The sequence below is a fragment of the Agelaius tricolor genome, unplaced genomic scaffold, assembly GCF_023055355.1.
Source record: "Agelaius tricolor isolate 1412-34295 unplaced genomic scaffold, bAgeTri1.0.p SCAF_8, whole genome shotgun sequence".
NCBI lineage: Eukaryota > Metazoa > Chordata > Aves > Passeriformes > Icteridae > Agelaius > Agelaius tricolor.
In genome coordinates, this window is record NW_027269268.1 from 14,919,933 (window position 1) to 14,938,712 (window position 18,780).

The 18,780-nt window shown below is 44.1% G+C and overlaps 1 protein-coding gene across 11 annotated transcripts in view; it reads right to left on the minus strand.

Annotated features, from left to right (window-relative positions):
- Nucleotides 1–8,370: 8,370 nt before the first annotated feature.
- The window catches only part of EPHA5 (EPH receptor A5), a 193,165-nt gene continuing 182,755 nt past the window's right edge, over nucleotides 8,371–18,780 (minus strand). For 5 of the 11 annotated variants that reach the window (XM_071431710.1, XM_071431709.1, XM_071431704.1 and 2 more), the window contains one exon: nucleotides 8,371–11,187. In XM_071431710.1, the coding sequence (XP_071287811.1) occupies nucleotides 11,082–11,187 (106 nt within the window). In that variant the 3' untranslated portion in view covers nucleotides 8,371–11,081. Of the gene's footprint in view, nucleotides 11,188–14,746; nucleotides 15,761–18,780 lie in introns of those variants that run through there. The other 6 variants (XM_071431702.1, XM_071431700.1, XM_071431701.1 and 3 more) reach the window with 2 other exon arrangements.

Here is an 18,780-nt window from a genome sequence, read left to right on the forward strand (position 1 = left end):
TTGCACACCACCACTGCCTCAGCACCGCGAAGCCCGGCTCATCTTGGGACAGTGGGAAAGGAATATTCTCCTGACCCTTTCTTTTTATTGGGTAAAGAGAAGAACCTCATGAATTTTACTATCTTCCTCCTAAATCACTTCCTCTGTCCAAAGCACATGATCCCAGGGCAGGCATCCAGCGTGAAAAATTACTTGCCTGTCACACATGACCCATACAGCTCCCCAGAATAATCCCACAGTGATGCCTGAGCCTCCCAAGGAATATTCCTCCCAAGGAAGAATATTCCCAAGTAGGAATATTCTAAGGTTTTGGTTTTCCAGTAACAATCCAGCTATTTCTCCCCAAAATGAGATCACTCCCCATCACCCAGGGATGAGCCTCATCACTTGCTCTAGTGCTTTGCCTGCAGCAAAACTTCACTGCAAAGCATTGCTTTGCTCTTTCTGCTCAGGGTGGTCTCTCATGCCATGCCAGAGGCCTCCTTTAAAAGCAAAATGATTTGGTGAAGCCTCAAAGCAGCTTTCTAAGTCTCTGCTTTCCATAACATGAACATTTGGCAGGCTCTTGGAGGGCAGCTTAAGGCAGGGCTTCAGGGAGGCAGTGCTGACTGGCATGCAAGCACTGAGCAACCCACTTGAAGAAGAGTACTCAGGAGCTGGTTTTGCACAAATACCTGTTTTTCCCATTGCCTCAGGCCCTTTTCTGTCATATTCAGACTTTTGTATCCCTCCTCTCTCACCCTAAATGCATCCTGCTGTGACACAGCCACTGCCTTTCACAGGGTCAGCACAGCACCCTCAGGAGGGGTTTGATGTCCAGCACAAGGGTGGCCACACGAGCAAGGCCATTTCCCCCTGGCTTTCCCGTGCTCCATGCTCCCTCCCGTGTGGAGGTGGTGTGTTAGGGATGTGCCAAAAGCATCCTTTCCTTGCTGCCAGCTCTGGCTCATACACAGCAATAACCACCCCCCCTTGCTTTTTTTTTTAGACAGCTGGCATGCACTGAGCAGGAAAAATATGGCAAGCTGGAATTTCCTTCAATTTCCTTCACTGGGAGAAGTGCACACTGTTTGGGCCAAACCTAAAGTTTCTCACTTATGATTTTTGCATATGAATGGGAATTCAGGCTTGGTCCCTGGAGGGACCATCATTATATGCATTAACAGACAGCTGGGCTTTAGAAAAAGGGGGAAAGCAGAAAAAAAATAGATGTTTATTCTGTACTTAGGCAAATTCATATGAGGGGAATCATCTCCCATTCTCGCTGCAGCACACTTTACTCTCTATAGACTCTGAATATATTCACTCATCAAGGCATATTGAGTAGCTGCTTATTAGCACAAGTTTGGTTCCCTTTCTGCATCCCTCAGACACACACACACAAAAATACAAGTCCTCAGTGTGGCCCATCTGGAGTGATTCTGTAGCTTTCTCTTGTCTGGGGGAAGCACAAGATCATATTTCTAGAACATTAAATTTGCTTTGGTAAAGGCTTTTACATTTTTCAGTTTTTATTACACATATATTTTATATATTTTTTAGAAATATTTTCATATACTTTTATAATCTCCCTTCATGCTGTCTTGTCTCAAACATGGGAAATTTGCACTGCCCTGTGCCCTTCTGGTGAATGTAAAAGGGCTTTGCTGAGGGTCATATTCTAATGAAGGTAATTCCAATCAAATCAAATCAGGGGGCTGAGGAAACAAAACCAAAAAACATTCTTTCATTCTCCTGATTTATCAGCTCCTACAAAGTCACTGCTTCATCAGTGGGATGTTTCTGCAGTGAGCACAGTGACCTTTGTTTTCATCTCTCCTTTAGACAATAAGATCTCTCCTTCCCTTGAATAGGTGAATAATATTGAAAAAAGAGCTTACACTGAGATAACAGTGTCATCTTCGGGGACCAGATGCCCATACAATGGCATCACTGATGGAGGCGTTTCACCTTGCTGCCTTTTCCCTTTTTTTTGCCTGTTTTTTTTTGTCTGTTTGCTTTTGTCTTTTTATTTTCGCTCATGGGGAGCCCAACGTGGCTGCATAGAAAGCCACAACTGGATACTTCCCTTCCCAAGCTTACTCAGGCTTTCCAAATTTACAGGGATCACTGGGATACTTATCTGGCTTTTTCAAGCCTTATTTTTACACCCAAGCCTGCTTCCAGCGATCAGGTTTTATCTCTTTTGGTTTTTTCCTCCCCCTTTTCAGCGTTATTGGGATGTGACTGTCCCCAGACCAGCTTGTGAAACCCTGGGGCGCTTAAATCCCCTCTATCACAAAGACTTAAATAGCGGCACTTTGAAATAGGCTGAGCTTTTCAAGGGAAGGTCTGGCTTTAAAGAACCAGGGTGCGGTGCCAAGAGGGCTCACAGTGTCCCTGGCTGGTACCTGGGGGTCTCAGCCACTCCTTTCAGGAATGTTTCTGTTCCGAAGAAGCAGAGCTGTTTATCAGCTGCTTATCAGTTACAGCCATGAGGATCTCTGGAGCGTGGATGATAAACTAGCGGGAGGCAGGGCTCTTTTCTGCCCTCCTACCCTCTGCAGCTCCAGTCTGGATCTGAATGCGCTCTCTTGCCATAATTTATTTCTCCATTAAATTTCTGACCAGGGCCCTGGCTTTGCAGCTATTGCTGTCAGCCTTTTGTCTTTCTGATTATGCTAACAGCAGCACTTGAATGCTAATTGCCTTCCCCGATGAAGCAATCAGACAAATTCGGGGTCCTAGGGAGGGATGGACAGTGCACCAGGGCTTTGACCCTGGTGCAAGGGATGCAAATGCAGGGGCCAAGGATTCAGGCTCTCTTTGGCTGCTGCATAAAATGGGAAGCAATGAAGCACAGCTGGCAGGGATGGGAGAGGGATGGTTTTTGCAGGACCAATTTCTGTGCCCTGAAGCAACTATTCATGTTGATTTGGGACACTGCACCTCTAGCACTCCCCTCCCAAGGGACAGCCCAACTTTGCCTCTGCCAGAGCCAACAACCTTTTCCTACACAGAATATTACAATTATTTTATTTGTTAATTTTATTTGATTGTTTTCTCTGGGATATGTGTAGTTGTGGATATACGTGACAAAAAGATTTTGGCTGTACAGCCTTGTTCTCCAAATCCTGGGTTTCAAAGGCATGAAGGGACCATTGATGCTTCCCTTTCCCCTTGCTGGGCCAAGGGAAGGACTCACATGGGCATGTTCAAGACCTAAAGTCACCCAAACCCAGGTTTTAGCAGCTGCTGAGCAAGGCAGTCCTTGTGCAGGGCTCAGTGTGTACTCAGCTGCTCACAAATTCTGGTTATGAAACCCTGGCTTTCCACTCCAAAATACTGAACCCCCCCAAAAGGGCCACTGTTTCCAAGCCAAGTAAACTGTTTTTTTCCCCACCTGGGCACCATGGATTGACCTTTAGGTCTGTGAGTGCCTTTCAAGCCCAAAAGCAATGGCCAAGCCAGGATGAAAGCCATGACTGTGGCTCCCCTCCATCTAATTTCTCCATGCATGTTCCCAGCCACTTTATCCAGTCCATTCAATCCCCCCTTCCCTGCTTTGATGGCTGGTGCCTGCCCAGTGGGATGGAACTTGGGGGATTTTAGCAATAGTGAGAACACCTATCCCTTCTGCAGCCCCCCTAGCACTGCCTCCCTCCTCTCCCAGCTGGGCCATTAATTCCTCCTGGGACAGGAACACTAATGAAAGCCAAATCCTTTCCAGTGCCACACCTTGATCATCTCCATCTATCTCCCCCTGCCTGGCTGAAAACACTCTCTTCTGCCCAATCCAGCCTCACTCCTTGATTATTTGCTGCCATTCACCATTTATTAGCCATGCCCTAATTCTTGTCTTAATTAAGAGGTGATCACCCAGTGCTTCTGCATATGTGTGCACAGGTAGCTATGCATCTCTCTCTATATATATTCCATGCTCCTACACATCTCATGGAAAGGGACCACAGGATGCATTTGCCCACTGGATGGGAGAGGCTGCTCCCTATCTTGTTTTTCTTTCTTTCTTTCTTTCTTTTTTTTTTCCTTTTAAATGAACATGTAATTTCCCTACCTTCTTTCTTTTCTCCCAATGAAATATTTTTACCTTGCATGCCCTTTTTCTCAGCAGCTCCACACATCATATTTCTTGAGGAGCAAATGATTAAATTTTAGAGCCTGTGGTTTCATGTTTAAATGTCAAGCTTGAAACACAGACCTCAGAAGAGAAATCCATAGGATTTCTATTTTCTTGTAATAAATATGGTCTTTAGTGGGAGCAAACCAAGAAAACGGCAGGCAGCCTATCTCACAGTTTTTCTGCTTTTTTCTTTTTTCAGCTTGAAAGATTTTTCCTTTGGTTTCGTAGTTAAAAAATAAGCTTTGAGAGAAATAAGTCATCTTCTCCAGCACAAATGCATCTGCTGGCCATTTAAGAGGGAGCTTGAAGAGTTCTGGGGTCAAAAAAACCTGGTTAGAGCTGTTAATGGGTTATGAAAGCAGCACACCAGTGTAAGAAAGCATCTCCTTTTCTTACACTCAATTTGCTGGACATTACTATAGCTGATGCTATGAGTAACTGAGCTGACCCCAGCTAGAGGTGAGGAAATGAAGAAGTCACCTACACGGGTGCCTTGTTCTCCTCCATGGCTGGCTCACAGGACTTCATGGGAGGAAAATAATGAGCCATATGTTAATGGGCTGTCAAAGGTCATTTATTGTTGGGGCCTGCAGCCACCAACATCCAGCGGCTCCCAAAGGAATTGCACCAGATGATCCCAAAGGAATTGCACCAGATGATCCCACAGGCAATCACATTATAGACACAATGGGTGTGTTCAGTGGGCATCACATGCTTCACACCTGTTCCTCCAAGGCTTTTGTCCCCTGGAAGCCCCATGGCATGCAATAACTGCCAACACACCCTGGTCTGCTACCATGGCTGCAAAATGAGCAAAGCTTTCTGCTGGCCACCATGCTGCTCCGGCTCCCTTTTCCTACCCAATCTCAGCCTGAGATTGTTTTTATACCTGTCTTCATGTACATGAAATTTAAGCTCTGTCAGCAAATGCATTATTAAAACTGCACACTTGGAAGCACACATGCACCTGCTGAGGGAACTGCAACAGGGAACATTACATTTTCAGCACTCATCCCTGCACTGAGTTTTCCAGTGGCATCCTCTTTTTCCAGTGTTACCTCACTCTGAGCTGTCTCTCTGTGCCCCAGTGCCATTCACTTTCTACACTGACCCATCTGCTGGTGCAATAGTTTGTCCTAGCATCTCCATAAGTCCCCCACCACATCTGAGGCATTGTGGATAAGGTGGTTTTTCTCCTGCCACCCACACATTTTACCAAGCAGAATGATGTGTGCCCTTCTCCAGTCCTCTAGGTCCATGTCCCTCCACATGCCAGCAAAGATGAATTGTTCTGGGATGAGGTTGTGCTGTTTTGGCTGCTTCTTAATGCACCTGAGAGTGACTTTCAGAAGGCCCTGTTGACTTCAATAAAGCTATCTCATTCTTTCATCTCTTCTGCTTGCTGGTTCCCACCTTTTTTTTCTTTTTTTTTTGTGGAAGTATCCAGTCACAGTTTATGCATTGCATGCTATTTATGCAGCTCAGCCCATGAAAAATACATGAAGAGTCCCTCGCTCTTTCTCCCCACAGCTTCATAAATCTTGCATTGCTTTCTGCATGGCAGCTTGGCTTTGTGGGGTGATGGGGAGCAGCCTCCCCGCTGCTCCTGCCCTGGGGCCACAGCATCCTCTGGGGATTCTGGCATTACAGCCTTGAACCCTTCCAGGCTGGCACAGGAGGGGAGAGGTTCAGAGCCCCCTCAGCCCCATTTTTATATTACTGGATCGGAAAATAAGTCACTTGGAGTTACAAGTTGCTATTTAGCTGCCCTGCAATATCTCCAGCACAGCCATCATCTTACCTTGCAGTTTGTTTCAGTTTTGCTGCAAACAAGAATGATGCAGGGAATATTACCCTGAGCACAGCTTGTTAAGCATTCACAAGAGCTGGTGCTTGCGACTCGAGATGCAGCTGTGCATTTATTCAGGGACCAGACAGAGGCTGTGCAGAAGAACCACCCAAAACCAAGTCAGGCATGTGCTTAAGGACCCACTTTGAAGGTGAAGCACCTTACCTTTCTGTGCAGGTAAATTTACTAGCTGGTGCCCATGAAGTGCAAGTGCCTTTTCTCAGTCTGAGCCCAGCAGAGGAAAATCATAGGCAAATGCTGATTTGAAATTTGTTCAAGAGCTGGTCCCAAGCCAATCTGAGCACAAATACTCATGGAAATTGCCGAATTCCTTAGTTCTCACTTAAGATGGCACATTGTGGAAGGAGTTTGCAGCCAACTCTGATTTTTAATGAAAGTTTCCCCATGTTTGTATTTTGCCCTTAGCAGGCTCTCTGCCTCCACAAAGCTATCAAGGATGCTGCATGGGCAAATTAACAGTTCTTCCCTCTGTCCTCTGATTCCTTACAGCTTCTGCCTCCATTGTGGTCCAGCAGCAGACAACCTCAAGCTGAACAAGAGAACATTGAGTGTTAGGACTGGCACGTCAATCCAGAGGGATTTTATCCAAGCTGCTGACAACCTCAATTTGCTAACCCAATTGACCTTGTCCTCCCTTTAATATATAAGGCAGCATTCCCCTGCTGTCCCAGCCTGTCATGCCTTTCCTGGCCACTACCCATCATCTGCCACAGCTTCCTGTCATGTCAGGAGACACAATATCTTTATCTGCCCCTCTTCCCTTTGTCCTCTAGCAGGGGACAAGAAGATGGTGGCTGCCCAGCACCACCTCCATTAAGACCTTTCCAGGTCAGTCTTTTCCCCTTGGCCTTTCCCACCTGTGGCTTTTCTCACCTCTCTTTAAGGCTGGCCCATGCCCCTCTGCAGCCTGTGGATGCCCCCAAATCCATGGAGCAGGGGATGTGGGGGTGGGTGCTCCAGCTGGTCATGGGTTTGCTGGGGTCTCTCCAGGAAAAATTCAGAGAAAAATCACATCTTGGGAGGGGAAAAAAAAAATCACAAAAAATGATATTTCTGAGGGATATGTGGTGAGGGACTGATCTGGGGTTTTGGCAGGCCCTTTGCCTTAGAAACTAGCCTAAAAAATCGTATTTTCCCCCCAAAACAAAGTGGGAACAGCCTGTAACAAGGGCACATGCATTCATGTGGGTCTACATGTCTCACTCATCCCAAAGGCCTTTCTTTCCCTCAGGGACCACAAGAGTAGCACCAAATCTGCAGTTAGGAGAGAAAAATACAGAGAATTGATTTCCTTTCAATGGGGGGAAATCCTGATGCTTTGTGGAAAGTCGAGGGGTCAAGTGTATGTGTGATCCACAACTGGATGTTGCTGTAGTCAAAAGGTTTTTATTTTTATGAAAAAATAGAAAATTTTGCATCTTACACTACAAAAAAACCCCATGTACACAAACAAAATGCACAGAGAGCATCCAAAGAGGGGGAAAGGGGAGGAATAAATACAGCAATGCTACAGTCTCCTATGAGTTAAAACACTGATGGCAAGGAGCTGAGACAGAGGCTGCAGCTCTGGCAGCACTGGATGCACCAGCTCCTGCTCTACCTGCACTAAGGAATTACATTAAAGGATTGGCAACTAAGTGTTAATCTTAAGACTGCTACTGATGTATTTTACATCTACCTTAACATCTAATTTCAAGTCCACAGTAGTCCAAGGAGTCACAATTTCTTGAGCACCGGGAGTTTCTACATTATATTCAACACTGAATAGACAAAAAAATTTGACCTTTATTTTTTATTCTTCTCACTATTAACATATGGGAGGAATAAATAAAATTTTAAACTGATTTTTCTCCCTTTTATATCAGTCTTCCTTTTTAATGCTGAAGTACTTTTTCCAAGTGGAAATAGCTACACAATGAAAGGGCGTCAGTCTACACAAGCCATTCCTTCTCCCAAAATGAAAAACTGTATTAAAAAAGCCTGTCCACCTTTTGGATCCTTTGAAACACCTCCCTCTCAATTATCAGCAAAATATACTGGAAAAAATGGAATCTGTTGGCTCAGCTGTAGTGAGCTGGAAAAGCAAAGTGCTTGGACTTACCATGGGCAGGAAATCCACCTACAGCCCCTTCCAAGAACATAACAAACAAAATGTTGCTGTCATCTCGTTCTGCTGCACCCCAAAACATAAAATCACGCCCAATGCACAAAGTTCTTGCAGCTCTTGGATGGGAACTGAAAACCTCCATTGTCTCTGTGATTTGCTCATGGACATAGAAGCTGTAACCTTTGGACCCTACAAATTAAAACAACGTTTTATTTTTAGCCCCGAGACAAAAGTCTATTATACAGAGATCTGTAGCAAGAACAGCTCTTGAAATAAATAGAAAAAGTTATTTATTTATTTATTGGAGGAAGCAAGAAGAGATTCCCAATTTACAAATGCAGTCTGGCTTAAGAACAGTTTTGTTTTCCACTGGTTTGTCATTTTGAATGTTAGGTATTCCAGCAATACAAGTGATGAAAAGAGGATTTTGCTTTTAAGAGCCCAGGGAAAAAAAAGGACCAAGTTCAACTCCTCCCACAGAGCCAACAGGACAGGAATGAGTGGAGAAGATGGGCAGAAAGTGCCACATATTTGCACACAGCATTTCAGTGCCACCAGTGGATGCAGGCAAACGAACGATTCCTCCTGGTGAAATGAGCTGTTTCTGTCTTCCTACATGTATTTTCCCAAGTGTTGCAGAGAGGGAGACACAAATAATCTCAAGACTCTTCTGCTGACAGCTCTAATAATCTTATTTATTATATGACAAATCTCTTTTCCGTGCCGAAATTGTTATGTCTTGATACCCTCTTCCTCTTTTGTGGTCTGGTGGCTGCCAAAATGAAACAACGGGATAAGAAATGACACTATCAAGATTTGTTAGGCCTCGCTGTGGCTTTTTTCCCGTCCTATTTCTCCTGATTCCTGAGGAACTCAGCAGTTGCAGAGGCGGAGGGGGCCATTTCAGGACAGGAAAATATTGCCTGAAGAAGCCCTGCTGCTAAGGAAAAAACCACTCAACCTCTTCTCCTAGGTGCTTCTCTTCTTTAAAAAAAAACATTCTGTGTATCAAATCTCATCCAAAGGCTGGGGGAAATGAAAGAAATCCTTTGAAACAGCTTCAGGTGCCTTGGAACACCTGTTTCTGCAAGACATGAAGGACACAGGCCTCCTTTTGGCTGTTTGAGCTCTTTGGGCTTGGCTCTGCAGAACTGGGGATGAAGGGAGCTACAGCAACTCTATATATTGATGTTATTGCTAAGGAGGAATGCCACAAGATGCTATCCAAACTCTAAGGAAGCAATACATTTACAGAAACAACAAACCCTTGCAATCCACTGAGCTGTTTTAAAATCCTTATCGAAGTCTTCACAAAATAAAAGCCCAACCTATGAATACCAAATTAACGGTGCTGTTTAATCCTATCTACAATAAAAACAGGAGGACAACCCCAAAATACTTCTTGGTGTGATTCCCAGGGGATTGGGTTGCACTCAGGTCCTTTGAGAGTACCAGCCATAGGCTTTAATGGCTACATTGAGCCCCAGCTGCAGCCAAGTCTTGATCTGAGCTGTGCCAGCCCCAGATGAATGGCATCTCCTTGCCCTCAGGATGCCATCACTGTGATCATGTTGGGCTGCTCTGCTCTTCTCTCCCCTCTGTGCTCTGTCACAAAGTGGCCAGGTCCACAGCAAACCTAGAATGCTGAGAGACAGCTTGGGACATGACAGTTCCAAAAATAATCCCACTCCCACCACTGTGGGGGAAATACTACAAAATCTCCACACTGGATGGCAGAGGCTCATTTCCAAACTGTGCCCCAGGACCTAACCAACATCATCAGAAAAGGAACAACAAAATTCCTTCCTTCCAGCTAAAACCACCTCATACTTTCTCTCCTGGGCTCCGGGAACAGAAGTGATGGCTGCACTGGGTGGTGGCTACTGGGCTGAAGCACCTATGCCGAGGCAATCCCATGCCACCTTTGGCCAGGACACAGAAAAATCGATGCCATGTTGTTGCTGGAGGCCATCAAGAACCAGATGTTTTACTTCTCTTCTTCTGGATGTCCTCAACCCACGGTGTAAAGGAAGGGGGGGGGGCAACATCTTTTATTTAAGCAACTTCCTTCTACCTCATATACATAATGAAAACTCCTGAAGGCTTTATGTTTTGATCAAACCAAACTGCAGCAAAAATACAAAGCATGGGGGTAACACAAAAGGGAGACTGAGTAAAAGAGGGAGGAAAAAAGGAACAAACCAAGGAAAGAGTCCCAATCTTGTACCTGATGAGTAGCAAACTGTACAGTATATACATCTTCAACATGTATTATCCTCCCCAAAGAGCAAATAAAAAGAACTTGGTAACACAGAAGGAGGAAAACAAAATATACACCCTGTATTGTATTTGCCATGGAGCAAGCGACATGTTTATATGCTAGTCTTCTCTATAACTTAATGCTGTGTGACAGCATTATTTTTCTTTTCTTTAAATTTACAGAACAAAATATCTATCGAGAAATAATCTAATCATATTGCTCTTCAATACACTTCTGTAGACAAGTAAGACTCGAAGTTATACTTCAGCAAACTGCAGCTATTGGTAGTCCATGAATGGCCACAAAAATCTGCCATTCAAGTCAGTCCTTGGAAGCATTACCATGTGCTGCTGTAATTCAGTATATAAAGGTGCTATATATATATATGTACCTCCCATGTACAGACAACACGTGGTGGAAGGCTTGTCATCACCGCTGAAGCTCAAGAGACTGGTTAACCTCATGTACAGCAGATTCGTTTCCACGTTCCATGCATCTTACATTGACTTCATGAAAATGAGGACACAAATAGGAAGAAAAGCAAAACTTTAGTCAAACACTGCTTTAGAAATGCTGCAGCAGAGGCCAATGTCCTTCAATTATAGAAACCACTGAATTTCCCTTTTTTATCTTTTCTTGGGTTTTTTTTAGTCAAAATAAATCTCAGGGCTAGAGTACAAAGTGCAGGACCGACCCACTTGAGGAAGCAACTTTAAAAACCGTGTTACAACGGCACCATCCCATTCACCAACTGGACCTTCATCTCTTGAAGGCTGTTCATTATCTTCTTCTGGTGACCAACAAGTGTCACTCCCAGACGCCTCAAATCCCTGTGGGAGAAAGCAGACGTTGGTTCCATGGACCTCTTAGGCACACGTTGCCGCGCACACCACGCACCGCACGCGCTGCCGCTGCTGCTGCCAGTGCCTACCTGTTATCACTGGCAGCTCCCAGAGCCAAGTTTAGTTGGCAGGTTTCATTTTCCCCACTTGTAAATTTTTTTCTTTTTTTTTTTTTTAATGGCTGACAGCACCTCAGAGAGGTGATGTGATTTGAATGAGATCACCTCGCTGGCCATGGAGAAAGGCCAGACAGCAAAGTGTCAGCATCATCTTTGGCCAAGGATTCTGCTAGGCATGAAAAGTCCTATTTCCAAGAGGAAAGCCAGGTAAGAAAGCCCATGTTGCTGTTTCCTCTTCTCATGGGAGAGGCTGGTATTTGATCTTGGATATGAGCAGTGAGGAGTGAGGTCAATCCGTGCTTTCTTCCTCTTCAGATGAGGGAAAGCCAAAGAAACACAAACGGCAAAAGCCTCAAGTGCGGCCACCATCCTGATGACTCTTTAAAGTCAACAAGAATTAGCAAAGCAGCTCCCCTTTGTGTCTTTGCAAATCTTCCCATAAACCCACATTTGGTTTTGCTTTGGAGAGGCGAATTCTAGATGCCAAGGGCATTTGTGTTGATTCTGCCTACTGGGCTACCACTACAGGAAAGCTGTAAAATAAGACAGTTAATGTAAAATGCAGGATCAGGAGGAAAGATTGTTTGTCATCAACTCCACCCTCCAAAATTCAGGTGTATAGATGAAGGTAATCACTTTCATGTGATTCACATGAATGGCATTAAGAGGTTATCTGGTTTATCCCATCCAAAGACAGGAGTCGGACAAATAATCTCCTGGAGATAGCACAGCAGGACCTTGGGTTATCAATGACACCTCTAAGCCAGGTAAAGCCATCAGTTATGGCAGAATGTAATTGCAGAAATTTCTTACTGGGTAGAAAAGTGTTAACAAAGAAATGGTAGGAATAAAAGCTCAGCAGAAACATCAAGACAGTTGCATGCATGTTTCCAGCCCAAGACACAGAAGCTGTTAGAGAAGCAGGTTCGCCATAAGAGAAGTGGTGTTTTGTCTGAAGACTTCCACTGATAGAAAAATATCAGTCCCTCACTTTCTACCTCAAGACTGGATTGAACCAATCATCCAATTAAGGATGTTCCTAAGTTGTGCCTTATGGTCCTGCCGATACACTTGTGAATCCCCAAGCTGCTGACACCCGGTGTGCAACTCTTTAGGAGAAAGTTCTCCACCAAAAGTCATGGAGATGTGGCCTTGATCACGCAGCTGCTTTTTGGAAACCACGCTGCTGCATTCATGCCAAAGCTGGAAATCCCCAGAAACACCTGGGAGCCCAACCATCACCTGAGACACAACTGCAACCTGGCCTACAGTTCACTGCAGGGCTGTGTACTGGACTGCAGGAGAGCACAAGGTGCAAGGAGCACCAAAACATTTTCACACTACCCACGGAGGTGTGCCTCTCTCAGCAGCTTCACATTCTGGACAGAAAGAAACTCCTGTGCAAGTAACAACCAATCATCCATGTTCACAAATTACACAGATGAACGCTGCTTTGAATAAAAAGCAGTCTTGAGTGAAGGCTAATACATTAGTACATAAACTAGTTGAAGCCAAAAGCTACATCTGTACTTCTCCAAGGACTGTCATGTTTTCTGCCTTTTGATTTGGAAAATACCAAGTTTTTTGCTTTGGGCTAAACACATAATTTCATTATTGTACCCTTTTTCAGGAATGCTTCTTGATGATGCAAAGGGAAATCATAATGTAAGGGGCACAGAGCAAAGGAGGTCAATGAGACACATCAGCAGTGCTCCTTACCCGGCAGAGAAAAGGCTGCAGCACCTGCAAAAAGTGTCTACCTTCTCAGGGGGACATGCTTTCATTTCTGCCTCCACTGAATTGTGAAACTAGTTCAGCAAGCCATCTTAATAATGAAGGAAAATGAAGTAATGCTATTGTTACATGCAATTTATTTTATGTACACAGCACAGTTGGAAGTTCACACCAGAGAAACTAAAAAACAAACCAATCCTCAAAACCAACACAGTATAGGACCTGATTTTTAAAAGAGACAACATCCATCTTCCCCCTGCTGAGTCCTGCTCTGCTGGCACTTTTTGAAAAATCAGCTTTTTTTTTTCCAGGTATCTAAAGTGCAAGCTGAGCTCTTTTGAAAATCCAGTACCACGTATTTCACAGATGTATAATTTCTGACACTCTCGCATGTTATGCTGGAAAAAAACAGCCTCAAACTCGGAGAAAAGCATGCATGTCTTGGCCTTTCACACACAGCCCCATCAGTCCAATAAACCCCCCACCCAGTTCACTACACAGCCTTTTTTTCTCCCCATATTGTATCCCCTTAACTCAATATCCTTGAGGAGTGTCTCACTGATTTACAAGAGAGAAAGAAGAAAAAAGAGTTTCTGGTTTCAATACATTAACTGCTCACCAGGGGATTCAGTCTTTTTTTTTTTTTGAATATCAAATCCTCTCAAATGTGAAGCCACCAGCCAAAAGCATGGGGGACTCCTCAGAGAGTGGAAAAACACTTCTGTGGGGTCTTGCACCTCAGCAAAGATGAACCAGAAGACACAGCTCCTGAACCAGGTGCTTGCCAAGTATAAAAATCAGCAGGTTTATTCAAAAGCCACCTTGCACATACCAAAGACAACTTTCTAAAAGCTGCCTATAGAATGCAGGAGCTTTAATTTTGATGTTTCAAGCATGACTTACAGCACGTTGCATGCTCCCATGCATCCAGTGCTGAAGCACTTAAAGCGGTGTAAGGCAGAAGACAATTTTGAACAGAACTGGGTGCACAAACCAGCTGGTTTGGGGACGAAAAATCCCCAACAACTTCTGTGTCGAAGAGCTGCAAAAACAACTGCCTTTAAGCTCCAGTCCAGCGCTCTTTGGCTCCTGTTACTGCAGCCAAATGGAAATTTCACTGGGCTCAGCTCTGCAGAGGAGATGTGTGCAGACACCTTCCGGGGCTTTACAATAAAAATGTGCATTCCCTGCAGGAAAAGGCACAACTGAGACCGGCGGGCACAGGATCCAGGCTGCTCCTTGGTGTGGAAGTGACCTGACCCCTGGTGTTGGGTTTTGTGTGTGCCTCTGCAGTGGAGATCTGTGCACCCATGTGCTGGGTGCTCTCCCTGCTTCAAAATACTTGGCCTCCCCAGCCATGAGACAACTTTTATTCTTATTTTAGGGAGGAAGTTTATCTTTTCACTTCTTTCATTCATGTAGGACTGGAAATTAAAGCAGGCAGGAATTTGAATAACTTGCCAACAAGGTATTAAAGGGCTTACCTAAGTTGACCAAAAAGCCGAGAAAATAAAGGGGAAAATTGGTGTCAGCTCATCCCAAGCAGCCTGTACACAGCTGCATGCATGCTGCTGTCTTACCACTGCCTTGCATGGAAGCCCAGCTGCAACATGCCAGTGACAACACGGTATCCCCTTCCCTGCAAGAGCCTCCATTTGCAAGGGTTGAATTCACAGTCTCCATGTTGTAAGAAATAGATTTAAAACATTTTATTTACAAATAGAACTACTTATACACCATGGACCAGTTTGCCAAACACAGTGTAGACTAGGACTGGATTGCCACATAAAATACAACCCCCTCACCAGCCAGTTTAGTCATGCAAGCAAAAGGGCCACAGTCCTGAAAGATCTCCGAGGTCAGCAGCCGCCAGCCTACCACAGGAATTTTGTATTTCCTCTCCCATCCAGGGCAGATCTCACCACTCTTCTGCACGTGGTGTAACTACAGCTGCCCATGCAGACTGGGACTACTCATGGAGTTAGTTAGTTGTCAGTTTGAATGAGGGGAAACAAGAAGAACCTCAAAGACCTTCAGACGATGCTAAAGAGAGAGGAATCCGCTTGCTAGGGACATTTGCATGAAATGAGGACTTAAAAAAATTTGTTTTAAGAGTTCATCTGCTCTTACTCATAATTCCCATTCTACTTGATTACAAGATGAGAATTTGTTCAGAAGTAGACATAGCATCAAAATCCCAGGACTGAGATTTTAGGTTAAGAATAAGCATCTAGAGCAGGTGAACTCTTAAATGTTCTTCATCCAGTATAACTTTTAATAAATAATTTATTTTATTTTAGAAGAAAAATATATACAATGCAAAGCAACACAACACATATTATTACAAATATTCAGAGCTCTTCATCTAATAACAAACAACAGGGTGTCCTGAGATTCAGTGAGTACAGATCTTTCAAAAGGTGAAAATATGTAGTCCACATGGTTAGTAATTGGTCCAGTCAAGGGTCAGACTGAAACTCATGTCATGGATCTATCTATTCTTGAGTATTGTCCTGGTAAAGTTATTCTTGCAGTGGATTGAAAGAGCTCCAGACACACTCAAAGTCACTAGGTGGTCCACAAGTTTAAAGAGCAGGTCTGGTCCACTGGAAAGGCTCCCTTCAAGTCTGATATCCAGTTGGAAAGAGAGGGTGGAGGGTGAGGCTCCACTTTTCACAAGGTGATTCATCCCTTTGCAAGAATTAGAGCTAAATGTAGAAATCACTCTTTGTTTGAACACATACATTTTCAGGTCTTTGCTTAAGCAGGCAGAGCTTAGGACTTGGGGTGATATCCAGCCATCTTACATTTTTAATCTTTTGCTTTCAGAAATTTGTCACTAATACTACTATTTTCTGGAATAAATGCATCAAGCCATCAGTTTGAAAGAATTGGAATGGTAATCAGGATTTTGCTTTTCATGCCAGGGGAGGGAGGTTTTTTTTATAAAAAAAGAGCTGAACATCAACTACCTCAACCATGTCCTCTAAAGAAGCCACAAGCTGGGCACCCACAATTACCAGTCCTGTCAGTGTCATGGCCAACTCCTCCTACAGCACTAGTAGGTTTTTTTCAGTAGATTTTAGAAATTCTTTACATTTATCATATGTTTTTGTCCTGCTTTTTCTGACAGCAGTTATCCACCTAATTTCTACATCTCTCTCCTGCACAGTTTGAATTTGGTAAAGATAATTTTGGATGGTATTTGAAGGCAACTTCTTAAGTTGTAAAGACTGATTTACTGATGTCATTTGGGGAAAGCAAGCTACTTTCAGATGTTCAGATCATCTTTTCACCCGATCCCCCCAAGTCCCAGCTCTGGAATATACAGAACAGTTGCCTCCATTAAAAATGACAAGGAACATTTAACCTGAATTCTCCTTTGTAGAGTACAAAATGTTTTGTTGCTCCCTTTTACAGGGAGAAAAAAAATTAAAACCTCCAGAAAACCAACCCCTCTCAGTATATCAACCTTTAAAGAACTTTGCCTGATCTGGTGTTTACTTTCTAGAGAACCCATGAGAGTCTCAGCTGAGCCCACCAGGAGCCATTTTTCTCCCTTACTTTATTTTTTAAGGGCAGTCTGCCAGTTTATATCAGACTGAATTCAGAACTTCATTACAAGACACTTTTCCTCTTAAGCTGCTATGATGGTTTCCCTGTTTTCAACAGCTGAGAATCTGCTGCTTTTTTCTTTTTATACTGTTTCTGAGAGGGATGAGAGAAGTTTTGATTTGGATGGCTACTTGGCTTTTTGATTAATCTTCCACAGGTTTTCCAAAAATAGACCTAAGTGGGGTCAAGCCTTTTTGCCAAGCCACCTCTGCAATGCAAAGGTGTGTGGGCTGACAGAGAAGAACCAAGCAGGCATCTCTGCAAGAATCTCTGTCCACAGGCAGCTGGGGTGGGCAGGGGGAATTTATTTGCTGACATGGATAGCTACCTGGAATAGGTTTCAACCTTTTATCAGCTTCAACTGAAATGGAAGATGGATCCATGAAATGCCTCCTTCCAGCTTAAAAAAAAAACAACAAACACAAAATCTCCCCCAGGCTGCCAGGCATGAGCTCCTTTGCTGTTTGCTCTGCTGTTCTAGAAGCCCAGAAGAAAGCTGAAGCTGAGCAGCTCAGACTTGTTGTCTCCACTGGGACAGGATGTCCTCTATGACATCTATTTGTGCCATAGAGGACATCCTGGGACCTGGTGAGGGGGCCTTTGAGGAGCTTTGCAGCTGGTGAGAGTCAGAGCATCTCTGGCAGCTATAATCTTATTTAAAGCCTTTCAAACCAACTCGCCTTTCTGGCTAGAACTGTGCAGGTAATTGGTTTCTTGGTTCATTGCCAATCAGAAAAACCATTTTAAAGCACTTTTTGCATCACCTGAAAAGATTTTGGGGGACATTTTTAAAATTTCCAGAATACTAAAGAGTAAACATAGAAAAATAGTTAAATTTTGAAGTCAAATTAAAGATCTTACTTCATAATCTGAAATGTTGCACATTGGGAATTTGAAGATTAGGAATACTTTTGTCAGCAGCATGGCATGCTAAGACCATGTAGGAGGGATAGTAAGATCCCTCTTAAAGTTACACAAGTAAGTAAACTTCTAATTTGCTGTTGAAAATACCCACTAATTTGGGTTTGAAGTCAACATCTTCTGTGATCCAAACAAAAGCATTTTACTTCAGAGCATTTCATGTAGAGCTCTTCATACCACAGAAAATTCTGAAGAGGAACATGGTAGAAGCCAACTTGGCTTCTATGGTAGAAGTCAACTTCTTTGACATGACTAATTAAGCCAAACAGCAATAAATCTGTGATGGATTTTAAACAAACTGCATTTTCTACCAGAAGTTGCTCTGGTTATCAGATTGGGGAGGTACTGTGGAGAGGAACGCTCCAATGTTTTCCTTTTCCATAAATTACTGCTTCATCCTATCCCCCTTTTCCCCACTCAGCCTCTGGCTAGCCACATCTGCTATGTGGGCTCTGACCAGCCTGGGGAGGGATGCCCTCTTCCTTGGTCTATGTTTGTAGATCATCAGTTTAAACTGTGGAGTCCTCAAAAGCCCAAGTAAAGTGACACATAATTGCAGGACAAGTCTGGGAAACAACATGTAAGGGTCTCAGGAGCTGAAAAGAGGATCCAGGTAAGAATCCATGCACCCTGATTTCCCAGACAGTTGCTGGAGAGGATTTCATCCCTAGCTCAGGGTTTTCATGTCAATGGCTGAAAAAAGACTGGATGAGCCCAGGTGTAAGGGGCAAATACTGATGGTATGAGTGGAGCAAATAACATCAGAGTGAGAGCAGAGGGGCTCCTGCACTCCCTCCGTGTATGTAATGGAAAACTGAACTCCATGGAGATGTCACTGACCTGCCCCACACTCCTGTGCTGTATGGTAAGCTCCACAGCAAGCACTGTGGCAGACAGGAGGAAATGCTGCAGCTCGTGGGGTAGGGGGATTTTTCTTGGTTTATTCTTAATCCTCAGAAGCAACTCTGTATGTGCAGTGGCAATCTGCATGTGGTCAGAGGAGACACAACCTTCTCCAAAGCAGCAGAGTGCAATTCTTCCCATTCTGCCTTAATGCCTGCAGTAAGCTAAACTCGAATTAACCCAGCTAGAAAGGCAGGCTTGGAGGGGAGTTTGAGACAGCACAGGCAGCAGCAGGAAAGTGCTGACACAACTTCATAAGCAAGGCAGGCAATTAAAGGTGCAGCGTAGC